The 26,448-nt window shown below is 48.2% G+C and overlaps 1 protein-coding gene across 2 annotated transcripts in view; it reads left to right on the forward strand.

The window, feature by feature from the left end:
• The window catches only part of CREB3L1 (cAMP responsive element binding protein 3 like 1), a 67,782-nt gene that overhangs the window by 35,693 nt on the left and 5,641 nt on the right, over positions 1–26,448 (forward strand). For both annotated transcript variants that reach the window (XM_084630108.1, XM_084630109.1), the window contains exons 2-9: positions 5,083–5,311; positions 9,889–10,049; positions 11,922–12,000; positions 15,096–15,253; positions 16,676–16,825; positions 17,564–17,622; positions 21,167–21,235; positions 24,309–24,408. In XM_084630108.1, the coding sequence (XP_084486234.1) occupies positions 5,083–5,311; positions 9,889–10,049; positions 11,922–12,000; positions 15,096–15,253; positions 16,676–16,825; positions 17,564–17,622; positions 21,167–21,235; positions 24,309–24,408 (1,005 nt within the window). The remainder of the gene's footprint in view (positions 1–5,082; positions 5,312–9,888; positions 10,050–11,921; positions 12,001–15,095; positions 15,254–16,675; positions 16,826–17,563; positions 17,623–21,166; positions 21,236–24,308; positions 24,409–26,448) is intronic.

Consider the following 26,448-nt stretch of genomic DNA (forward strand, 5'->3'; position numbering starts at 1 on the left):
TTGAAGGCTGGAATAGCAGGTGGTGCTGCAGGTCAGAATTGTGGGCCTGGGGTCGCAGTGGGGCCAGCAAATCCCAATCAATTGGATTGAAGTGCTTCAGCTGGGCTGCATAGATATCCAGGACTGGAATAGCATGGAGAATTGTGGGTTAGCACTGAGGTGTATTGGCAGATCTGTGGGAAAGGACTGGAATAGTAGGGAGCTGCAGGTTAGGATGGAGGTGCGTGTGGGGGAGGGGCTAATTGGAATAGCTGGGTCTGCAGATCAGGACTGAAGTGCATTGGAATAGCTGTTTCGAGGTCCAGACTATGATAGCAGGAGGGATTGAAGGTCAGGATGGAGATGCATTGACTGCGTTGTGAGAGGAAGGCTTGCATAGCATCTGTCCACACTCTGCCTGGCTCTTGTTAGCAGTGTGAGACCTTCACTTGCATAAGCATTAAAATTCACCGCATTTTTAAGAGAGTGAAAGGACTGGCTGGAGCATGTGGGCTCTTCTTTCTTGGAATGAATAGGAAATCTTTGCTGTGAAGTGCAGAGGCTTCATTCCTCAGTGAAAGCAGAGAAAGGAAATGCAGATGTCACAGCTGGAATGGGAGATTTATCTTGGCAAGCAGAGAGGAAAAATATTTTTAAAATAAAAGAGAAAACATAGAAGAATCCCCTCCGTATTTGCTAGCCTGCCACCATGTGCAGTATCTCCAACCTGCAAAGGTCTTAAATTCCCGGATTTGGGCTACAGCTCAGCTGGACTGGCTCTTTGCTGGCTCCTCTTTGGGGTGAAACCACTGAGTTTCAGAGCAGCAGTGACAAGGCTGTGAGAACTGAACTGAATCTGAAGGGAGATTGTTCCAAAGCAGCTCAATGAAAGATGGGGAGGGGAGAGCCCACAATAGGGGAGCTGGCAGAGGAGAGAGATGAGGGTCCAAGCTCGGGTGACTGTTGAGGTGGGGGAGATGGAGAGCTCACCTTTGGATGTCGTAGGCTAGCTCCGAAGGTAACTCTTGTATACCAGGAAGGGGCTCTTTAAATGAGAGGCACAAACATATGGAGCTTGACATTCAAGCAACGCTGAGTGTGAGGTCTGGGTGAAAACATGTGGTGGAAACATGTTTGGACTATTCAATGCATGTCAGTCACCAGGCTTGGGAGGGTGCAGGAGCCAGTGTCTCAAAGACTCACACTCTCTCCTGGCTGATGAGTTGTCTTAACTTGAGCAGATTTTCCTGTGGTGTCAGAGATGCTTTTGGGATATCTGTGTTTGGAGATAGGCTGCTCCGTAGCTCCAGCACGTACATGCATATCCCATCTCCATGGAACAGTGTTGAGGGGGAGGGGCTGCCAGAGACCGTGGTTTGGATCAGGAAATCCAGCACATCATCACCATGGCGCTGCTGTCCCTTGGCTGCCCCCTTCCTGACCGCTCGTTGGCAATACCGCTTTGGAAATATATCTTGTGATATTTCTTGGCTGCAGAGCATGGTCAAAGGGAGTTAGAAAGAAGGAGAGCATGAAAGGGAGGGGGAGATAGCAGGAGGGAATGATGTGAACAGAGACTGAGCTGTTAGCTTTGGATCCTATCTGGAAGAAGTTTTTTCCAAGTCAATTTCACGCCCCTCCCTTTGGACTGGGATGATGAAGATCACATTTCCTAGCTGGCTGGTCCCCTCCTTAAGCTGGGACCACTTATATGAAGGTGATTTCAAAAAATCATGAGGGAGATTCTAGCTATGTGAAGCTCACTGCAGAATCCTTCATCATATCACAGCTGAATCCCACCAGAGACTTGGCAGGTCTCACCTAGCAGGGAGAAGATGCTCCCAGAAGGAGATTCTAGACCAGGAAGATGCTGTGGGACTCTGAGCCTGTTCTATGCATCTCCTTATTATCCTCATCTTCATTCATATCCAAACCTTTGTGAATTCCTTCCTTAGGTCTCACTCTTAATTGTGTGTTTCTGGCCTTTGCTCCATTGATCTCCTTACTGCCAGAGCATTAAGTACCAAGTCTAGTCTAGGGAGTTCTACAATGTGGTCCACAGAGATCCTGCTCTTTAATATTGAGGTGTGGCCTGCAGAGACTACAGACCCCAATATGCAATGCTCCTTTCTGACCCAAGTGGTCACATTGTATACCGGCTTCTGTAGTTTCCCTAGGGCTTCTCCAAATTAAAGATGAGGGCAGTTGTAAATCTGCTGCCTTCTACGCAAATTTGATGCAGCTCTCCAGCTCTTGGCCAGCTGCCAGTGGAGGGGGGATAGAGTTTGGGCATCCTGTGTTAGTTGGATATGTATTTATTAGATGTGTTTCAGAGGCATGCATCACCATAGGCTCTAGACTGCCCACTCTCTCCCACCTCCAGTTCTCGCTGTACGAGTTAGCTAAGATCCCTGGAGGAAAAGTGGTACCTTGAAGCAGCCCTCTTGCATTTCTGTAATGACAGCTTTGACATCTGTAGCCACATTTTCAAAAGTGGCCACTCATCCTGAGTCCCTTTAATTTTTGGGTGCCCAAAAGAAAAAGTGCCCCAAATCATTGGCTGTTTTGAAAAATGGTGGTGTTTGAGCTGAACAGCTGTGAAATTAAGAAAAATATCTACCGTTCCCTCATTTATAACCTGTAAATAACCTTCCTCCAGCGGTGAGATGACCCTTTTGTTTTAAATCAAACAATGTCATGCCATCACACTTTCTCTGTTTATCCTCTGCTTGGGAGACCACAGTGTGATCAGGAATCCTTGTTCTAACTGGGGTTGGGAGGCAGATATGAGAATTTTATGTGAAATTACAGCATGATTCAGTGCAACTTCTCCCTGATTCTCTCCCTACCCTCATCCCTTTTGTTAACACAAAGTTATGGAGGAGATTTGAAACTCACAGGAAAGTCATTGATAATTCCCACAGCAGCTGTTCCTCCAGCCCTGAGCACAAAGGTAGGTTTGACTGTGGATTTGTTCTTTCATATATTTGCTTGCTGTGGAGGGAACCTGGTATGACGGAACGCTGGATTCTTTCACTTTACTTACATTCCCACCCTTTATAATTACACTATCATCCTTTCTTACACTGAGTTTGCTTGTTTTCTTAAAAAAGAAAAGACACAGGGCAGGTGCTGCAGCATCTGTATAAATGTATGCTCCTTAAAGCCAATGTTCCAAGTAGTGCAGCCCCCAGACGCACAGGGAGAGGCAGAGATGCTACTTTCCCAATGCTAATTAGATAACTCGGGTAAACCAGGTGTCTTCCACTGACTCAGTGGCTTTCTCTCACAAAGGGTTATGTCCAGGGCAACTTTGAATTGTTTTCTGTTATTCATCCAGGCACAAAAATGCTTCTAGATACTGTACCTTGAAAATGGCCAAGTGGGTTTTACTAAACTACCAAACTAAATTTGCCTCTCCCAGAGAACAATGCCCAAATGTCCTGTGAGTGGTTGAAAACCAGGGCTTAGAATGAAAGTACCTCCTTCTCAGTCCTCTCCATACTGTCTGTAATCCCAAGGGAGGTTTGGATGGCTGCATGTCAGCCTGCACCTGGGGTGACTGGGAGGACAGAAGTGAGGGTGAAGGAAACAAAGGCACAGAAAAGCTAGTGTCAGGAGGAAAGCAGGAGTCTCAGACTCCAGAGCTGGAAGGGAAAATTGGTTCCTTAGTGCTCCTTGGTTGTCTGATTTTTCAAATCAAAGGCAGGGGCATGGGAGGGTGCGACCAACTGCAAACTGCTTCCCCCCGCCCCCCTATGCTCTCTCCATCTGCTCCCTGGCAAGGCAGGGGGGCTGCCCAGCTGCAGCCCGCTCCTCTCCCCAACCCTCTCACTGCCAGGGCTCTGTTTGCAGAATGATACTGTGCTAAAGTAAAACAAACACACCTTCCTGTTGGAACAGGAACTAGTGGAGTGTGGTATCCGGGATCCCCTGGCCAACTCCTCCCTCAGCTTTGCTTTTAGAGAATGAAAAGCATATACACACCTGTACCCCCTCAGGCTCCTCCTGGTACATGGCCTCCTTCCACTGGTACTCAGAGGGCTGTAATGTATGCCTCTCTCTCTCTCACATATGCCATTGTTCTCAATATTTTGCTTGCAGTGCCCCGCACCCCAGATTCTCCCCTCTTCAGCCACTCCTGGTCTGCCTATCCTTCTCAGACTTTGGGTCAGCTCTAGCCAGATCTTTTAAGACCACATATGTAATCTGTGTTTCTCTTTCTTCCCTCTGAGCCAAAAGTGTCACTCTGCCAATAAATGGGATCCTTTTTCAGCTGGCTATGGGTAACCATCATTTTTCTCATTGCCCCACCAATGTTTTGTTGTATCAAATGGATAAGTTAGTGATCTGACTTCTCAGTAGGAGTGCATGTCTCAGGGGAAACAGGTTCTGCATGGGATCAGATTTATTTGCTGTTAGTGGAATGATTGTTTGTTTGCTGTTAACAGGTGGCCATCTGTGGTGTTTAAATTTCATCAGGAAGTAGAATTTCACAGGCTTTAACTGGCCTTAGGACATTCTTATAGGGTCCACAGAGGGGCTGTGAAATCCTAAAGGAAATTAAATACAACATGGGGCCTTCCTGTTATTTTGATCACATTAATGTTTTCTCACTGATAGAAATTAGTGGTTGGGTTTTGTTATCCTTGGTACCAGGGTGCCTACTGCTGCTTGGAGAACACATGGGAACATTTATGTCACTACGCACAGGCTCAGAAGAACACAACATTTTTATGTACTTATATTTTTTTACCACACACGTTTTCCTAGAGCTCGTTCTTCTACTAAATAGCATATGGTATAAACCCTATATAGACGGATAGATGGGTACATAAGGGAGGCAGAGAGTTAGCTAGTTGGGTATGTACAGGATAGATAGATAAAAAGGCAGATATATCATTGAGCATTTGAACTGTACCTTATTAATAGAAAGCTGATTTTATCTAGCTATCAGCACTGATCAGAGTAAAGGGTGGAGATTGTTATTTTTCATCCAAATGATGTGGTTGCTGAAGTTTTGATCACAGTTCAGTGGAAGGCTCCCTAGCCCCTAACTTTTGAGTTGACAATAATCTTCTCTTTCACTTGGTTCCTTCTCAGCATTTCTCCGAGAATCTGGATCATTTCTCTGAGAACATGGAGGATTTCTCCAATGAACTCTTCAGCAGTTTCTTTGATGATCCAATGTTGGCTGAAAAGAACCCTTTACTGGACATGGACTTGGACCCTCCTACTCCGGGCATCCAGGCAGAGCACAGCTACTCGCTCAGTGGAGATTCTGCTCCACAGAGCCCCCTCATGCCTATCAAGACTGAAGATAATGCCAATGGTGAGCACAAGAAACCCATATGCAAATTGCTGTGTTTCCAAAAGATGTACTGCATGTCCTAGAAGAGCTGGTGTCTTTGAGCAGAGGTGGGGTCTGCTTGACCCAAGTCGGGCTCCTCTGCACTGGGGCACTCCTAACTGCTTTGACTTAGTACAGTTGGTCAACAGATAATTTGTCATTTTATGAATGTGGACCACATTTTTTTCTTAAATTTGCTGTGCTCACAATAGAATTATTCATTTCTATTGCTGAACGTTATTCATGCTGATGATTATGGTTTGGGTCTCTGCACGCTGTGTGCTCCTGGCAGACTGCAGGCAGCAGTTCCATAGGGTTGGGAGTGGGTGCATTGCTAGGTTGGGAGTGGATGCATTGGACTCAAGTATCTTCCTGGAGCTCACCAGTGAGGTTTGGCCTGGATATAGGGAGCAAGAGTCTCCGCCTGCAGCCAGCGTTGGCTCATGTGGAAAACTAAGTGGCTTACTTGTGAGTGGATCTCTTAGAGGAAGACAGAGAGGAACAGTTATTTCAAACCCTATTTTTAAAACAATTCATTTCAGGGTAATTCGTGATGGCTGGATATTTTTAGAGCAATCCCAACAGAGTGTCCTGTAATTTGCAGGACTGTGTGGGTGTCCTGGCAGCTGATCGACACCAGGCTGCCTGAAAAAGCTGTGTCACTGACTCAGTATATACAGGAGAAGAAAGCCCTTCCTTTAGCAAGAGCAAGGTCTGGGATAGAGGTTTCCCCATCATAGCCAGGAACTATCCCTGCTCTGTGATAACAAACACCAAGAAAGGAGAGAAACTGCCGTCTGCTGCCTCTTCTTTGCAAATTACACAGTCAACACCTTTAGGGTCATTACCCATAACTCAGAAAGTGCATCAGAGGATCACCAAGCAAGAGGCCTAACATCAGGCCTGACAGCTTTTCCTTAACCTTCAAACACTCAGAGGGGTTTCCTGTCCCTGACTTTAACATTAACCCGTCCCTTCAGGGGGCTCAGCAGAAGCAAGTATTCTTGGGCAATTAGCAAAAACCACGCAGGTAAGAACACACACCTTGACACACATGGTCTTGACACACACACATTGAAAATAAATAAAATGAGAATAAAGATTATAATGATAGGGTGAGAAGCAAACAGGATGGAGATGCAGGGAGCTATGAAACACAAAACAAAGATGTGCAGTTGTACTAAGCTAACTCAGGAGCTTGTATCTGTTACACTTGTTACCTCTTCCCCTCCATCCTCTTTCCATATATTGTCATGTCTCTGCTTAGACTGCAAGCTCTTTGGGGCTTTCCTATGTCTGTAGAGAGCCTAGCACATATTTGGGACACTGAGGGTGACAATTGCTCTTGTGCAGACTATTCATCAGTTAAACCCCACTTAAATCAATAGGACTGAAGTGGTGTGCCAGCCTTACATTACTAGTCAGAGGGTGAAATTCACCTCTGTGCAGTGAATGAGTACAAAATATCATTGTAGCACACATATGTCAACACACATAGTCACATGCAGAGGATAAAAAACTGCATTTCCAGGGTTATATCTGGCTCATATTTGAATTGATACACATTTTAATCCATCTGTGAATTGGGGTCAACTGCCCTATGCTGAAATTGTGTGGGTTAAACCTCCATTTTAATGTGTATTTATATTTGAACCCAAATCCAGATGTATCTCTGCATTGTACCTATTAGTGCTTTCCTTAAAACGCAATGCCACAAATAGTTTTCCTTTAACATCTGTGTGGGTTAAGTATACCCTTTCAGCCTGCTGCATTCTCAAGGGAACCTAGGCTGTCTCTAGTTTTGGAGCCGGCTGTTGCTTTTTACACATTGGTTTCTCCATGCTTCCCTGCTGTCCTCAAAAACTTCAGAATCCTGCCCATCCCAGGCTAGACACTCACTAATTCAGTTAGGTTGCGAGGTTCAGGTTGCTCATCAGTCTCATGACCTTGTTTTTCAGTCGAATCCACTTGCCTAATAGGTTATGGGTACAAATATGGAACCTCTGGTTCCAGGTACCAGATTGCAGTTCTGCAGACCAGGGCGTGCAGGCATAATTTCATGCCCAGGAGCCGGCTACAGTTCTCTAGAGCAGAAGGTGTAGGTCTGATTACATGCAACTGGGTGAGCTATTGATCTGTGAAGTCCAATTCCATGCCAACAAGCAGGCTGTGGTTCTATAGCACAGAGAGGAAAGAGAAATGAAGACACAATTTAAATATAATCCCCTTCTCCCCTCATTTCTCTTCACTCCCTTCCCTGTTTCCAGAGGAGCAATGAATTTCTCATATCTGTGTGTGATGGGTCCATATTTTTTACTGCACACCCATTCCGAATATCTGACCACAAACAATGTATCTAGAAAAGCATGCTGAGTCAGAATCTCCTGGCACCACTCACACAGCAGGATCCAGACACATCTTCAGTGTTTCTAGATCATCTGTACCTTTGGGATCCACCAAGGATGTAGATTGTAGATGCATCCATGGAAAATGCCTTCTCATCTGGCCCTTAACAACACCCTGTTGGCTGGTTCATCTCTGTAACCCAATAGCTCTTGTAATAAATCTTGCAGGCTGGGACAGACAGAGGGGCTTGGGATGGGGACAGGAGAAGGAAAGGCAGCATGTGCTTGTTTGGGTGTTCACTGCTTGGCCTGTTTGGACTGACAGAGCTGGGGGCTGCTCTCTCACCTAGTTTATTCTAGACAGAAAGAGCCCCTTGCTTGCCCTCTTCTGCTTTGATTAGTAACAAGTCCAGCAGCCACAGCTCTCTCAGGCAGAGGGGGCGCCGTTCCTCTCACAGAAAGGGACATGTAAAGCTTTCCAGTCCTGCTTTTACCATTGTAGCAGAACAGCTGGATGGAGGGGAAAGTTCATCCAAGGTTTCTGGGTGCAGTTACCTGTGGCCTTGTAACCCCTTCTCTCCCGCACTCTCCAAAATACAGGGCCCATCCACACGAGAGCTGCAACGGTGGGTTCTGTAACTGGTTATGGCTTGGCCTCCTTAACAGGTAATACAGTTCAGCTTGTGTCCACATAGCAGCTTTGCTGCCATCACTATTATGTTATGCGTTCACACCTACTAGGGTGCCTAATCATGTTTGCATTGGTGCATTCTGGGAAAGTCTAGGTAGCTATCCCATAGTGCCCCAGCAGGGAATAGGCACGGTAGATATACATACAGAGCAGCACCAGCAGGGCATGTGGAAGTATACTCGGGGGCATCCTACTGCACAGAGAGCTGGAAGGAAGGAGGACAAGCCCAACCAGTTACACAGGCACAGTTAGGGAGTCCTGTCCGCACAGCAAAATAAGTGTGCCAGACTAGTTACAGGAAGACAGCCAGCATAGGCCACTGCCAAGGGTGACACACTGTTTACAGCTCTAATTACTGCCAGAGTTTTAACTACATTCTGTGTGGGCACAAACAGGGGCTAAATTCTGTGCTGCCTCCTAGAAAGCATAGCCCAGGAGCAGTTTGGGCAAAGGTGACTTTAAGCCACCTTTGTGCCATCTGGATTCTGAGTGCACTCGGGGCTGATGTTGCCCCAACATAAGTGGCTGCTCTGGCTTATGGCAGCCTTCTTATGGCTGCCTACAGGCTACTCTACAGCGCAAGATGGCCACTCACTCCGTGACCCTGGCGTGTGCCCTACACTGGGAGCTGCACAGAGGAGTAGTTTATATCTGCATACACAGGCCCTGTGCAGTTCCTACACCAGAGGAACTCTCTTCTGGGCTTTTGTGACCCCTTTGCAGTCCCTAGCTTCTGCCAGAGCAATGTCTAGGGACCAGGGTAGTGGCAGAGAATCTGGACTCCTGATCAGAGCTAACCAGGCCATGGTTAGAACTAGCCAGCACGTAAACTGGTGATATACTGTGTTAAAGGCTGTAGTGTGGCAGGGCCAATGAGTTTCCAGTACTGAGATAAAAGAGGAAGGGAAGTGCATTAGGTAGGAGGATGTATGACTTGAACCAGGTACAGACTAGCTTCTTGGCAGGCTGAGGTGTCTAAGGAGCAGGAAGGATGGGACCAAAACTCCAGAGTAGAGGCCAAGCGACTTCACCTTCTCTGAATTGACCATTATCTCTTTTTGTCTGAGATCCAGCTCCTGTGATCTTCTGTCCCCATAAATATTCATACCCCAAGCTCGCACACAGAGGGGGGCACTCAGGCCCATTACGTGTTTCTCAGAGGGCTTTCCCTCTCCCTCTACACTAATGCTCCTCATGGTGGAGACTGCAGCCTGCTTCTGCCTGGGGGTGGGGAGCAGCATACATGCATTTCTCCACACCTGGAGAATGAATGTCAGCACCAGTAGTGTCCATGAGGAGAGGGATTAACTGACCCCTTAAATATTGAGGGTATACACATACTTGTGCAGCAGCAGTGCCTATCACAGATCTTAATGCAGAAGAGAGACACCTATATCCCCCACACACATTGGAAAGGGACCCTTTGCCGATAAAAGCTTCTGATGTCTCTTGCCTTGTCCTGTTACTGCTGGTGTCCCAAAGAAGCTTGGTGGAGTTTGATTCTCATGCTGTGCTTGTTTCAGACCTGGAGAGCGGAGTGTGGTCCCTTGGGCACAAGCTGTGCTCCATTATGGTGAAGCAGGAACAGAACCTGGCTCCAGAACTTCCTGAATCCCAGCTTGCAGCCAGTTTAGTGCCAGCGCTGAACCTCAACCCACTGCAGAGACTGCCGGCACCTGAAGAGGTGAGCCCGTTTTACCCAGAATATGTGCCTGACTATGTATCTGGTAATTGGCACTTCCCAACAACAAACTCTGACACTGTCTTGGCTCTGCAGGCCCCTTGCCTGCAGTTATAGGGTCCTCCTGGACAGAAGGCTGAAGGTGAAACAAAGCTGATGCCCAACCATTTCCTTATTGCTAGTAATTTCTCACTTGAAATGACAATTAGAATGGTTTTAGGCTCAGTGTTAAACTCACTCCCCGTTTTAATTAAAAGAGCAAAAGGACCCAGGGGAACTTATTCCTCCTGTGTAGACACTGAAAGATTTACCCCTCTATAACACAGGAGACTTGAAATTATTAACAGTGTGGGTTAGATTCAAAACAATGTCCTTGAGGCACTTGGTGTGCAATTTACCAACTCCAGAGCCATCTAGTTGCTCACTAGCATTTCAACTTGATGGAAGGCCCTTTCCTTCCAGTCTGCTGATATTTCTTTAGCCCTTGGGGAGCCCATTTTGCTGGTGAGTGTTCAAAAGCACTTCCCCAATGAGATAATTTTAGGGAAGGCAGAATTAACTAATGGGCTGAATATGAGCCTCATACTCCTGAGTCCCTCTCCCAGTCCTGCCACTGACTTGTCATGTGGCCTTGGGCACATCATAAAACCTCTCACTTTCCCAAGCTGAACAACAGGGATAACAACCCTTCTCTGAGGTTCCAGTTGTTGTTTGTGAGGACAGGTGGATGCCACACACTAAGTGTTCACAATTGTTATGAATATTTCCAAGAACTGAGGGACCAAAGCTCTTGCCCACTCCCAAGTCCTTAAGATGTCTGTTTCTCCGAAGAACACCCTTGGATACTTGCTGCCTTTGGTGACATGGGGGTGACTGAGGGCTCCGTTTCGCCCTGGTTCCAGTGGGGGCTCTTCTGAGAGGGGAGGTTTGTCCAATCTTGCATGGTGCTGAACTGTCTTGTATCTTGTGGCCCATCAGATACAGTAGATCCTTTCCTGGGTTCTCTTCCTTTTTTCACTCATGTTGGGCATCTTCCCTTTCAGACAATTCTAGTAAACAAATCAACTATTCAAGCTAAAAATGCACATAGACTTCCTCCATTATTTACGCAGCTTGAACTTGCCGTGCCCTCGAATGCAGATCTGTTTTGTGTGCCTGGCAGTTGTAGCAAGGTCCACACTCAGCTGTGTTTACCGTCTGGGGGAGTTTGCAATGTATCTGTTTAGTGTAAAAATCTCTCTTGCCTGTGGTGGAATGGGGGAAGGGAGGCTGGGAGCAGGGGGGCAGTTCAGTCCAGCTGGGAACAACGTGCTGTTCATGTTAACTCTTAATCTATTTGATCAGAAACAGCTGTTCAGTGGCCCTGGTGAAAGTCCTAAGAGCACTAGAGGGGTTTTACTCCATTTCTCAAAGCCTGTATAAATTCTCTCAGCTCTGATTAAGGCAGATCTAAGAGAGGCATCCCTCTTGAATTGGGAGGTCAGTTTAAAGAGTGCTTTCTGGGCCTTGAGCTGGGCTAATGGCCAAGGAGGTAGTAGTCTTCATTCAGAGATGTTGCCTTAGCATCTGCAGTGGCAGCATGGCTGTGTGTGGCTTCCCCTCCCTAAGCAAATACACTTGTTTGTATTTGGTGTTTCAGGCAACGATAGAGATTTTTGACGTGATTGTGTGCTGTGGGTTGTCAGTGTACCTGCTGCTAGTGCAGCGAGCAGGCTGGCAGGGCGGGCTTCAGGGCACTGCGTGGAATGTGGCAAAGTAGAGAGTTGGTGAAGCAGTAGCTGCAATCAACACACTCTGCGAGGGCTGTTTGTGAAAGGTGGGGAGGGAAGTGAAAAAGACACTCAGAGACAGCTGTGTACTCTTGCTCTTTCACAGACTCCTGTAGAAATGACTCCAGCACCTGTGATCAAAGCTGAGCCCAAAGAAGTGAACCAGTTTCTAAATGTACCAGCAGGTAAGAAAATAGAATCAGCTGGCTGGTACTTAGCCCAGTCGTGCATCCCCTCAATATTACACAGATCTGGCTGCAAAGCCTCGTCACTCCAAGCCATGCATATAGACACACAAAACAACTCTCATACACCAAGTCTTACACATAGAATAACAACAGGGCAGGCTGAGATGGGTTACCATGGATCCCCTATCTTCAGGCTGAATTACCCGTGTTCAGATACAAATGGAATTACAGCATGTACGAATGGCCACATACAGAATTGTTTGTAACTCCTATGCACAAGAAACTACCTTACAGCTGAAAATATATATGAGAGACCTGAGCATTGAAAGCCTCACAGGGACCTTGGAGCTATCCAAAAACAACCATTCAAAAGCCAGGAAATTCGAAATTCAGTTTAATGCGAAAGGAATCCAAACATCTGAAGTCCGAAAATGCACGATTAAGGCTCCATTAAGAACTCTGACTGCCCCAGAGACACCCAGCCTAATCATGCTCCCACATACAATAGGGCCCACAGGAGTGGGGTCAGCCCTCTAACCCACAGCTGAGGCACTTCTCAAGCACCTGGTGACCTGTTGTGATACCGAGCAACCAGAGCCACTTGGGTGCATTAAGTACCGTGGCAAGTGTGTGAGCCCCTGAAATGCTTTAATAATAATAATGCCTAACTCCCAAATAGCACTTTTCATCAAAGTGCACTACAAAGGAGGTCAATATCTTTATTCCCATTTTACAGATGAGGAAACTGAGGCACAGAGTGGTGCTCTTCCCCTGGAGACCTTATTGTGTTTGAGAGTGTGTGCTGGGAGGTGGTTTGGAGCAGTATAGCTGAGCCAGGGCACAACAGACTTTGCATGCTATTTTGGTTCTTATACCAGCCCATCATGGTGGTATCTGGATACACTGTAAAGATCCTCAGCATTTTGGCAAACTCCAAAGATGGCAGAGCCAGTTCTCTGGAAGCTGGCTCAATTCAGGCATTGCTAATTTGGCACTGCGTGCCTTTTGAGACATGCTTTCTAGCATCTCTGATTTTGTCCTGGGCACTAGACCTCACCAAGGTCCATTAGAGAACTCATTTTGTAACCTAGATTGTAGGGATACGTTAGAAGGATTTTAAATTATGATGTCACCTATTTATGTCCTACATCTGCCTGAAATACCTGACTCAGATCTAGTAAAAACATTGTCCCTTGGCTGTCGGAGAGCAGTGACATCAGGAAGAGAGCCTGGCAGCCACAGCACAGCATTGTTGGGGCAGGAATGTGTGTATTTGTGTGTATTTAGCAATTCTAGCACTCATCCTAGGCCCTGGGCACTTCACCATACTTCCCAACATTTCAAGTGGCTAAAGCGGGACACAGCTGGTCACCACCAATCCTTGTGGAGCCATCTCCGCTGCAGGTGCTGAGTCCATGCTACGCTCACCCTCCACCTTCCAGCCTGCGCCACAACCCGGTGCAGTATCACTCCTGTCTTTGAGCAACCCCGCAGCCACTGAACATGCCTGCGTGGGGGGCTGATCATGCCCAGAAGCAGCTGCCTCTCTGCCTCTTCCCAACCCCCTGCCAATGGTATGCACCGTGTATAACAAGCTGCGGGTGGGTGGGTGGGTGCCACCGAACGTGGGAAATGTTCTGTTTCAACCAAGACAGGGGTTTTGAGGATCAAATTGGATGGCCATGTGAAATCCAGGCCTGTTGGGCGGTCTGCTTCACACTAATTAAAACTAACAATGCTGCTTACAAATATCACACCCCTATAGCACATCCAACGGGTTGCTTTTATGAATATCAGTAAAACTGGCCTCCTTGCTAACAATGACCCTCGTCATATCCCATCTCCTCGGCCTGCCTCATCCCCAAACGTCTGTGAAGAATGGTGGGCCTTGTAGCATGGCCAGGTTATCAAACATAGGCTGAGGCAGACGGAACAGGAAGCTTATCCAAGGACTAGAACCCTGTGCAGGGTACCACAGCCAACAATTCCCTCTCCTTTAAGCCAAGCGCATGGCAGCATAAGCACCTCTGCTGACTGTAGTAGGTAGTTCCAATTCAAGTATCTCTTTGGAAAGCAAGTTCTGGTCCCATCTCCCCCGGCAGGGACCTCGTTCCAGTCCCCATTTATACCCCCTCCACTGGGGACCCAGCTCTTCCTCAGCCCAGGGATTTCCCTTCTCTCTCACCCACACAGTACGTGAGCCAGTGCTACTGGGAGTCAAGTTCTCGGGGGACTCCCTTGCACTCTGTTGTATCGGAACAGACTCCCTGTGCCCCAGGTTGGAATGCTATTTGGCCTGGCTGTCCCTCCAGCTGTACAGAGGGGCGACGGGGTCAAATTTCAGTGGCGTTGCAACAGTACTGATTTAGTATGGGACCACTGCTGAAAAATGGTCAGGCCACGCCTGCCCCATCCCCTCAGTTTTGCAGCCTATGGAACTCTGAGCAAGTGCAAAAGCGGGAAGCGTTCACCCCCAACTCCTCCTAATTGGCACCACTGACTGTCGCTGCAGCTGTATCACATGGGGTGAAAGGCACTGCTGAAGTGTCCAACTTCCAAACTTTCCGGGGCTGAATTTTCAAGTGTCCATGATTCTGAATGTCTCAAACTAGACACACAAATTGAAGCACCCAAAATCAGAGCTCCTGAGTGCTCTCAGGCCCCTCACAGAGCACATCATAGCAATGGAATCTCGAGGCGACAAAGGCCTGGATAAGGATGGCTAGCTTGCATCCTTCTTCTTGAGCATAGTTCAAAGAAAGTGATTTGGCCACGGGCAGTACCTGGGCACCAAACACAGCCCTGGCTCCAATGAACGCCTCAAAGGCAAAGATGGAGAATTTGCTCTCTGTGTGTGGGTCATGGCACAATCTTGGATGGTTCTTCCATTTATTCCAGCATTGTCTGTGTCTTTCCTGGGTTGAGCCTCAGCTAACTTGCCCTCCTCCAGCCCCCAGCGTGCTATGGGCAGTGCTTTCTCCTTCCACCCCAATCTCATGGAAGCACTTTGCCCTGGTGCTGTCCATTGCCCCGCACCTATCCCAGTAGGTTGATGATGTAGTGATAAACGTGCTCTCCTTACTTCCCATTAGATGACCTGGTGCAGATGCCTCCAACGCCCCCCAGCAGCCATGGCAGTGACAGTGATGGATCCCAGAGTCCACGGTCCCTGCCTCCCTCCAGCCCAGCCCGGCCAGCTGCTCGCTCTTCCAGTGCAATCTCCACCTCGCCTCTCCTCACAGCACCGCATGTAAGGAACTAGAAAGGAGACATCAGAATGCCAGCAGGATACAAGCTCCGCCACAGCCTAGAGTGCAGGGTTCTTTGTGCTCACAGGAGCTGGGAGACTTTACTTGGCTGTTAGTTGTTAGTCTCACTGTTGGTAATTTCTGCTCAGGCCCAGGACTGGATAGCCAGAGGGGCACTGCAAATCAGGAGTGAGGTCGATTGGCAGAGCTGGATGGGACCCCAGTCCTGAAGTGGTGGTGTGGAGGGGGAGTGTTGCAGGCAGGGGTGAAAATAAGTTGGGACACTTACAAGTCGAGGGCCAGGGAGGGGCCTCGGGCAGAAGGGGTGGGGCTGGGGGGTCAGCATCCCCCAGCCAGCCCTTCCAGGCTGCCTGGCTCTCACCACCCGGTGCTCCTGTGTGGATTTAAAGGGCCTGGGGCTCCGGACGCTGCTGCTGCAGCAGCGAAGTCCGGAGCCCCTGGCCCTTTTAAATCACTGGCCCCGGGGCAGCTGCTCCCTTTGCCCTCCCCACCCCGCTGGCGGTTGTGGGGCAGGCAAAAGAGGCAGGGACGTTAAAGCACTGCAGGGTCCTTTGCTGTGGCAGCACTTTAATGTCCCTGCCCCTTTTGCCTCCCCTGTAGGCGGCCCTGCCAATACAGACCCTACCAGCAGGGCCGCCGACGGGGGGAAGGGGCAACAGTGTTAAAGGATGGTCCTTTGCCATGGCAGCGGTTTGAGGATCTTTAAAGCCCTGCCGCAGCAAAGGACCATCCTTAAATGCGGCAGCGCTTTAACGTTGCTGCCCCTTCCCTCCCCCCACCTTCTCCCTTCCCCCCCCCCCCCCCAGTCGGCGGCCCTGCCATAGGACCCTACCAGCAGGGTTGCCTACAGGGGAGGCAAAAGGGGCAGCATTTTAATGTGGGCTGGGTATGGGCCGGTGCGGTTCTTAGCGGTACACCGTACTGGCCCGTACCGGCTCCCTTTCACTCCTGGTTGCAGGTCAGGATTGAGAGATATATCAGAGAGAGAGTGATGAAAAGAGGCGTGCATAGCACCAGCCTGTGACTGCTGTGCTCCAGCCAGTATTCGGTTAGCCCTTCACTTTCAGGACCACCAGATTCACTAAAGAACACTTAAGGGAGTTCCTGGCACAGGAATAACTGAGAAGTCACGTAGAAGGGACATGTGGTAACTGCTTTTCATGAGCTCTACAACAAATGCCCATAGCCAACAACAGCTTGGGGAGCAGATGTATTAGTGAGAAGAGTGTGAAGCAGCTGGCTGGCTGTGTCACTGGGGACAGGTTCTCGTGGCTGCAGTGAAGGCCATTGCCATGGGTTTATTTACAATGAGGGTCCCCTGTTGTGGTGGCTGCGGTGAGGACCCGTGGGGTGGGATTTGTTGCTGATGCTCTGTCTGCCACTGATAGGCTTGTGTATTTCAGAAATTACAAGGGACATCAGGCCCCCTGCTCTTGACCGAGGAGGAGAAACGCACCCTGATTGCAGAGGGCTACCCCATCCCTACCAAGCTGCCCCTCACCAAAGCAGAGGAGAAAGCACTGAAGAGGGTCAGGAGGAAAATCAAGAATAAGGTCTCTCATTTCATTACATCTTAAGCAAATAGTTTAAATGATTCAGAAACATCAAGTTGCGCAGATGTCATAGCCAGCCAGTGTAACCACACCATCCTATTGCTATTGTTACCTCGCCTCTCCCTGTCCTTCCTACAATCACCTATTGCAGCTTGTCCAAAGTATATTGTAAGCCCTTTGGGACAGGGACCATGTTCTCCTCTATTGTCTGTTCAGCACCCAGCACTAAGGAGTCCAAATCCTGAATGAAGCCACTGGGCACTACCATAACATATATATTCAATCATATAGTTGGGTACAGGCTGTGAGATTCCCTGAGCCACTCAGATTAGCAGGAGCCCATGGGAGAGCTGGAGAGATCCTGCAGCATGTATTAGTCACCATTGGTGATTCAAAGATGGTTGAGGGCAAGATTCTTTCCAGCCAACCCCATCACGTAGCCACATGAGTCAGTAGGTTTCCGAGTGACCCCAGAGATGCCTGCAGGGGAGATGGGGTTCAGGCACATTGCAAAAGAGCTTTGTAACCTTCACATTGGGCAATTCTAAATGTCCCATTCTTGGCTTCCTAAGTGTTTTGTGGCCAGATGTGAAAGGCAAGTGTGATAGCCCATTCTGCCTTTGGACAGAAGAAAGCGTGTGCAAAGGAAGCAGGCATGTAACGAATCTGGGGGGAGGGCAGAGAAGTGCCTTGAGGCTTATAGTGCTGACTCATGTTTGGTACTTCCTCACCTCCCAGATCTCTGCTCAGGAGAGTCGCAGGAAGAAGAAGGAATATGTGGAGTGTCTAGAGAAAAAGTAAGTGTCTTCTCCTCCCTTCTAAGCATCCAAACAAGGGTATTACTGGAGATGAGGGCCACTGGCCTGCACGCTGTCACTACTCATCTTGTTTGTGCAGTGCTTGGGGCTCTAAAGCCCATCTGGCTGTCCACTCCACATGCCACTTCTGGGGGCTGGAATTCAGCTTAAGCATTTCCTCCACAGAAATAGCTGCATCAGCCCCAAAGCTCTCCTCCCAATCCCAGTACTGTAGAGGGATGGTCCAAAACACTACTGCTAGCAAAAGCAATGGCACTGCAATGCTTGGGCTGGCTGCCCTTGATAGTATCTTGTTCCCAGGGCTGTTAAGTTAAAAAATATTCTTAAAGGATCTGAGATTTCAGCTGGCTCCTTTAATTAATTTCTGTGGCTCAGAGCACAGCCAGCAAGCCCTTTGGGACAGCACAGTAGTGGTGACAAGCTGTTTGTCAGCGGTGAGTCCTCAGCATGCAGGCCTTTGGCGTTTTAGTTCTAAATGTGATTCTCTGTACAGGTGTCAGGTTATTTCATGAAATTTGTCTGGGGTTCTTGACACACAGATTTGGTTTGTGCACAGCCCCCCCCCCCGCACCTCTCCTCCGCCTGCCCCCAGACAGCCTATCAGACCCTCACAGCACTAGATTATTCCTTAAAAAGCCCACTCTTTCTGCTTGCCTTATTCTGTTTGCCCCCAATATTCCAGGCTTTATGACCTGTTGTTTGGGTAGCGTGTTTGGTGAGATTAATGTTTCCATCGTAGAAGCTGCTCTGGTCTGTCTGATCACTAATCGGGGCTTTGGGGTGCCCTTTAAAATGGTGGGGGGAGGCACAGATTTTCCCCACCACCAAATGGCCCTCTTCTTTTCCTCTGAGGTGCAACCCCCACCAGCACCTGACAGCCCTAGTCGATGAGCTCCTATGCCCACCACCTCAAAATCTGAGTCAATGGTCACAGTGCCACTGAGGTTTGGCCCAGGCAAAAAGTGGTCAGGCCATGGCTCAGGCCCCCCTCTGGATTTGCAGCCTATGCTAACTACAATGTGGATCAAACCAAGTAAATGACTTGTCAAGTACATACCCAAATACAGATTCTTCTGACATCCTATATTCAAATTTTGGTAGTGGTAGTGTGACTACCACTATATTACATGTGCATCTGCTCGGATCAGAAATCCCACATTTGCATGAATATATGGAGTAATTGTATATCTCACTGCTTTTTGCATACGCTGTTATCTACTTTGCATATGGTGGATGCCATGGGAGCATGGAGATTTTGGAACATTAAATACAATTCCCTCATCCCTATATGTTAAGATGATGACTCAAGTGGCTGATAGCCAGGAAGATGCTAAGGCCAAGTTTGTTCCCCAAAGTCCCCTGCTTGAACTTTGGTTTTCTCCTTATGATGTGAGCTAGGGCAACAGGATCTACTTCCGTTCATAGTTCCCAGTTTTTCTGTCTGAGTTGCGGTTACAAATTTAATGTAATGGGACGCTATCAGGTTAGAAATAATCTATGCCATGGCCCTGCAATCAGATCCATGCAAGAGGCTCCCCGCACTTGTGTGGAGCCCCAAATGGGCCTCTCAGACACAGAAGCCAGTCTGCAAGGATCCAATTTCATGACCAGTATTTTAAAATAGTGTCCTGTGTCATTAATAACACCTGAGATCATTACCATGGACAGATTCTTTAAAAGGCCTAATTAACTTTTCACTTTCCTCTCTAAGTGGAGAGAACTGCACAGTGAAAACAGATGAGTCAGTTTCAACTTCTGGCTCTTATGCCCTTATGTAATACATTAGCTGTGTGTGAGTGTGTCTCCCTCTGGTGGTTAGCCCATATTAAGGATAAAAGTCTACCTCTTACAGCTGATGGGATTGCTCCTCTAGTTTGAGTGGCAGGGTTGTGCACTTTCAGTCCTGAAGGTCCTAGGTTCATTCCCCACTCCTGGCCATAGTGTCTGTACATGGCTGTTTATGACTCTAGCGCTGTGCTGCCATATTTGGGCTACAGTGTAGGTTTACATTTTTAAGAAAAAAATGTTAATTGGAATTTCAAGAGTAACCAAAACATTTTTATTGACCTTAGTTAGCGCAAAACCTACATTTTGGGCCTAAAAGGTTCAACCTGGCAGTGTCCCTTTAAGCACAACTTTAATATTGAATGGGTAGTTCAGAAGCTGTACACGGTCATTTCACATGGTTGTATGTATTGGAAAGTCTTCTGTTTTATTATTGTCACTTCCATGGCCACTATTCTTCCCCAAGCCCTGCAGAAATTTCCCTTCAGCTGTTCCCTGTACTTTGCTGGATGCTTTCACCATAGTAGTTACAGAGAAGAACTTGGAGAAAAGAGAGAGTGTGTAGGTTCTCCACTGCCCTCCAATGGCTAGAGCTGGTCATGTGTTTGAGCCGGGGATTGTCTTTCCCTAATAGGGTGCAGCTAATGCAAATTCTCCTTTTAGTTCAGGGGGAAGAGAGGCCAGAATTGTTCTAGTGGAAGGTCTTCTGTTCATGTTTTCCGTGGCCCATGGATGTAATTTGCTGATGATGGAGACATATATGTGGCCTTGCATTTGTTACAAATTTTCCGACATGTAACGTGGCTCTAGTGCAGAGGTGGGCAAACTACGGCCCACGGGCCACATCCGGCCTGCAGGACCCTCCTGCCCGGCCCCTGAGCTCCTGGCCTGGGAGGGTCATCCCCGGCCCCTCCCCCGCAGTTCCCCCTCCCCCGCAGCCTTAGCGCACTGCCGGCGCAACACTTTGGGCGGCCAGGCAGCGCAGTTGCAGAGCTGCGGCCTGACCCGGTGCTCCAGGCAGCACGGTAAGGGGGCAGGGGGGTTGAATACAGGGCAGGGGAGTTTGGGGGCTATGGTCAGGGGTCAGGGTGTGGATAGGGGTCAGGGCAGTCAGAGGGCAGGGAACAGGGGGATTGGATCGGGCAGGGGTCCCAGGGATGCAGTCAGGAATGGGGGGGGGGGTTGAATGGGATGGCAGGGGGCAGTCCGGGGACAGGGATCAGGGGGTGGTGGATGGGGCAGGAGTCCCAGGGGAGCGGTCAAGGGGCGAGAAGCAGGGGGGATCAAATAGGAGGCGGGGGCCAGGCTACCCTTGGCTGTTTGGGGAGACACAGCGTCCCCTAACCGGCCCTCCATACAATTTTGGAAACCCAGTGTGGCCCTCAGGCCAAAAAGTTTGTCTGCCCCTGCTCTAGTGACTCTCCCAGACCCAGAGACAGTCTCTTCCTAGGTGTGAGTCTTGTAGCCACTTGGCACCATGCGAGTAAAACACTGCAAAGGAATTAATGTGCATTGAAGGGATTCAGTCTTTGCTCTGATCCCTTGATTTTTAGCATCAGCTGAGAACATGTAGCTAGACAGCGCATGATCATTTGACTCCGGGAGTTGGGAGTACATCTGCCAGAGGCTGAAGGCACAGGGCTGTTCAAGGGCTGGACTCTGACAGAGGATGGGGTCCAGTGTTTGTCTCTTTTTTGCAGCGTTTGTAACTAACGGGATTTGGGTTTTATTCCTGCAGAGTTGAGACTTTCACATCTGAAAACAATGAACTGTGGAAAAAAGTGGAGACCTTAGAAAATGCTAACAGGTGAGAGAAGCCAACCCTGATCTCTTCTGGGGTGGGCTGCCAAGAAGGGAGGCCAGCGGAGTGCTTGGAAGGAAAGGAAAGGCAACCCTCCCCCAATTCCTGGCAGAATCTGGGCTGCTCAGCAGGGCCTGGTTCCCCTCCAATGGCAGCAGCAATTCAGCTGGGTTTGGTTAGTGAGTGTGGAATGTTTGCGTTGGGTCAGCCAGGCAGGGGCTGTCAGCAGAGAAAGGGAAGAAGCAAGGGAGCTTTCTGCCATCCCTTCCTTCCTCTCCTCTCCCCACAGCCCAGAATCCTTCTCCGGATTCTGACTGTCACTCAAACCCCTCCACTCTTCTCCTTGTCTCAATGGAAGCTCCCATGCAGGAGGCCTCCGAAGGTATGACACCCATCTCTCAACCCCCTTGCTCTGCTCTCTGAAGCACAGAGGGCTATTAAGTATCAAGGCCTGGGAGAAGACACGGGCATAAGATACCAGTTTGGGATTTCCCTAGAAAGAGCTATGTTTACAAGGTGACTGGACAGACTCTAGGAACTTTCTCCTCATCTGACATGGGCATAGGTCCCATCTAACCCAAAGCAGCTCTCTCCAAACCTGACACCAGTGCAGACCCTGTTATCCCCTGCAGCCTGAGGGAGCCCTCTTGGTGTCTGGCACCCATGCAGATCCCATTATATGCCCCACCTCTCCCCAGCAAAGCCTGTGGGAGCTTCCTCCTTGTCTGACACTGACACAACTGCTTGCCCAAGGGAGTAAGTCTCTCCTCTCAGCCCTAAAGCAGGCCCTTGGCTTCCTGGGCTGAAAATCTGGAGAGTGCATGGGGTCTCGGTGCTCAGAGCTGGCAGCCTCTCCATCCCAGGAATTTGTTTCCTTTGAATCTATAACATGGAAGGCACATACACATGCCCTAGAAATAGGAAGCAGCACTTGGAATTGGAGTTAGCTCTGCCTCCTTTCACTGTGCATGTGTGGCAGAGCAAGAGCAGAGTCAGCAGGAAGGGACTGCCAGAAGTTTGGGGTGAGGAGGGAGGCTCTCCTTAACGTATTCCTATGCACATGTTCCCTTTGTTCTGATTTCACAACCTCCTAGACATGCACTTAGATGCACTCCTCACAGCCACACAGGCTCTGGCAGCTGCACATGGGGATTCCTTTCATCCATGAGCCTTCGGTCCACGGGACAGGAACTGGCTGGTGACCCTATTAACCAAACCCATCTTCCCTCTTGACCCCACCACCATGACTGGAGCTCGCCAGGGGCTATTGTCTTCCCTGACCTTGCTCTGAGGCTCTTTGTCAGACTCTTTTTCTCTGATCCCCTGACGCTGAGGCTCTGTTCCCAGCTTCCAGGTAAGACAATGCTCTTTAGAGACCCCGGAGATGTCAGGCAAATGCCTTCCCAGCAATCAGTGGTTAACTTTTTTCAGAGTAACAGCCGTGTTAGTCTGTATTCGCAAAAAGAAAAGGAGTACTTGTGGCACCTTAGAGACTAACCAATTTATTTGAGCATGAGCTTTCATGAGCTACAGCTCCAATGAAGTGAGCAGTAGCTCACGAAAGCTTATGCTCAAATAAATTGGTTAGTCTCTAAGGTGCCACAAGTACTCCTTTTCTTTTTGGTTAACTTTTGTAACCTCATAGATGGTTGGGGCCTTCCACCTGCTGGAAAGATTGTGAACTGCAGCCCATCTCTCCCTTCCCAGCACAACCCCTGAATTTCCTCCATCTGTGCTTTTGAGAAGCAGCCAGGAGCAGAAGCAGTATTGTCAATCCCAAGCATTCAAAAGTCATGAGTCAGTATCCCATATTCATGTGATTGGCTTAAAAATCACGAGTTATTACAAAATAAGAAACACTGAGTTCATTTTATTGGCCTTGTGAGCCTGCAGAGGCACGTTTTCCACTTTCCTCCATGGCCATGCGGGCTGGAAACTAACTTTTAAAACATACAAAATCTAAGCTTCTCCTGGAATCACCTGACTCCAGGAGCTGGGGCTTTAAGAAAAACACCAACTAACACAAGACTTGCAATAAGATTGCAAGAGTTGGCAATGCTGCAGAGGAGAAATTACTAGGCAATTTGTAACAAGGAAATCTGGGCCCCCTGGCTACAAAGCCCAAGGCTCACTAATGCTCCTTGCAGGCCTGCCTCCACCCCCACCCCCACCCCGGGGCAAATTCCTTTGCCGTGTCAGCTAACCAGTCGTGCCCTTTAGTGGGCAGTACGTAATGTGTCCATAACTGGAGGGCCGTTACATGTGAGGTAATTTAAACAAGACAGTGAGCCTGTTATGTGTCAGCCAGGGCAACCAGAGGAGGAATTATTCACTCAGCTCTATATTTGGCTTTGCCCACAACCCCCTGCAGCGTCTGCCAAGAGAGATGAAGTTGAAACAGATCACATTTTATTTTTGCTTCCCTCTCAGCCTTATGCTCCAGGGGGTGTGGTTAGTGCTATGGGATGTGCCCCCCTAGGCAGGCCGTTAATCCAGTTTGGGCCAGACAGCCCTCATTTTCTAGGGTTTGTCCCCTGTCCGGTACTGAGACAAAACCAGATGTGAGTTTGTCTGGCATCACAGATGAGGGACGCCATTTTGAACAGTGTGCTGCCCTGCCCCTGCCAGCGTGAGCTCACCCACTCTGTGTCTGTGAGGTCACACCACCGGGGTGGGGTCATGCCATTCCCAGAAGTACTGGAATCTCCTGTATTGTGGGGTTGTGGCAGTGGCCATACTATGCACCCCACCCCGGGTATTGGATGTATCTGGGCAGCCTGAGCTGGAGTCCAGGTCTGACTAAATCTGATTATGGGAGATCAGGGCAGAGGGGGTTTATTTGGCACCAGGAGAAGAGGTGTCCTTCGCCCAACTCCTTTCAGTTCCATTGCCTCCATCACTATCCCCTTCATTTCTCGGCTTCACAGGCCTATCTAGTGGGAGGACATGGACAAGTGAGGGAGCTCTCCTCATTCAGAGGAAAGCTGGGGTGGACATTGGAGAGTCCAGCTTCAGGCTCATATCCCTCCGTGATCTTTCCCTCTTCATTGCACTGTCTTGTGGTTGTGTTCTCTCCTAGGACTCTGCTCCAGCAATTACAGAAGCTCCAGGCCCTAGTGGCTGGGAAGGTCTCCAGACCATATAAAATGGCTTCCACACAGACTGGAACCTGCCTAATGGTATGTGCCTCAGGCCCTCCATTCTTTATTTGCCGTGATTCCTTTTGCACCTTTATCCATCACCCCATTCCCAGACAAGCCAGGGATTGTTCCCCGTAGCATGCTTCCTGCCTTGAATAACTAGTGGATACTATTCAGAGTAGCAGCCATGTTAGTCTGTATTCGCAAAAAGAAAAGGAGTACTTGAGGCACCTTAGAGACTAACAAATTTATTTGAGCATAAGCTTTCGTGAGCTACAGCTCACTTCATCGGATGCATCTCTAAGGTGCCACTAGTACTCCTTTTCTTTTAGTGGATACTATGCCAGTGTCCAGCAAAAAGAGTGGATTTATTTAGACAAATTATTTCCTCAGAGCCTGGAAGAGCCTCTTCCCTGTTTCACTGCTTTACAGTCCCAAGCTTTGAGGCCAAATATAGGAATTGCCAGACTGGATTAGACCTGGGTCTAGTCCACTATCCCACTTCTGACAGTGGCCAGTGCTAGATGTTTCAGAAGAAGGTATAAGAAACCATGCTGTAGGCAGTTCTGATGAAATAACCTGTCCTCGGGGAAGTTTATGCACTGAAGCAGGAGGGTTTATACCTGTACTGTATTTTTTGTATCCCCTGTAATGTCAATGTGGATATTCTCATGAACCATAAATGCCTGATCCTTTTTAAGAATCCTACTAAGCTCTTAGCCTCGGATAGCTTCTGGCAGGAGTCCCACAAGTTAATTCTGCACTGTTTAAAAAGCATTCCTTTTTCCCTGTTCTAACTCTGTTGCCTTTCAGTTTCATTGAATTCACCCTAGTTCTTTTATTATGAGAAAGGATAAACAGAAGTGTCTGATCTACCTTCTCTGCACCATTCATTATTTAACTCTCTTTTGCCCCTTATTTGTATCCTCTCTAAACTAAGCAATCCCATTCTTTTCAATCTCTCCATGCCTTCACTCATTCTCATTGCCCATCTCTGAACCCCCCTACAGCTGCAATTTCAGTTTTTGAGAGTGGGTGACCAGAACTGAGCATAGTGTCCCTGGTGAGAGTATCTCATTATAATAGCATTCTAATATTTTCTATCTCATTCGTCATACAAACAGCCTTTTCTTTGCTTTTTGTCAACCACGGCACATCAAGCAAAAGCTGTAATTGAGCTCTGACAATGGTGCCCAGATCTTTTCTCCTGTATGGTTCTAGTTAATGCTTAATGCAGCAAGATGTATGAATAGTTCAAATTATTCCTTCCAATGTGCATTATCTTGTATTTCTCAACAGTGAATTTGATCCAGTATTGTGCTGCCTATTCATTTAACTTCGTTAATCCCTCTGAAATACCTCAAAGTCTGCTCTAGCCTGGACTAACCACATCATTTTGTGCTACCTCCCTGTCTGGTCTTTTCACAAGTAGTTGGTAGATCCATTCAACACCACGAGTCCTAGAATGGTCACAAAGGCCACCTCACTATTAACCTTTGGCCATGGGGAAAATTGACTTATCTGTACTTTCTGGTTTTTTGCCTCTTGGCTAGTTCCTGGTCCATGACAGATCTTTACCTCTCATCTTGCAACATCTAGAGTCGTTTCCTTAATAGCTTCTTGCGCAGGACTTTGTCAAAAGTTCTTCTGAAAATCCAAATCAATGAAATCGGTTCTCCTTTATCCACCCCTTTGCTGACAGGGCCATCAGATTCTAGTCAATTGGGAGGCTACATTTTTCTTACAGAAGTTGTGCTGATTTCTTCCTAGTACATCAGGTGTTTCCAAATTTACTTTTAATCCTGATTCAGGACGCTTGAAAGTGAAGTGAGCCTGTAATTCCTAGCATCTCCCCTTTTTACAGTTAGATAAAACATTTGCTACTCGCCAGGGCTCCCATGTAGGAGAAGATTTGAATGAGAGATTGCATACTTTTGTTAGCAGCTCAGTCACTTCATTTTAAAATTCCTTCAGAACCGTTGGATGTAAACTATGTATCTGGTCCTAGTACCTCATTGCTCCTTCATGTATCTGTTTCTTCCTAGACCTCCTCAATCTCTGACAACTCTTCATCTTTAT

This window comes from Lepidochelys olivacea (genome assembly GCF_965140295.1).
Source record: "Lepidochelys olivacea isolate rLepOli2 genome assembly, chromosome: 6".
Classification (NCBI taxonomy): Eukaryota; Metazoa; Chordata; order Testudines; family Cheloniidae; genus Lepidochelys; species Lepidochelys olivacea.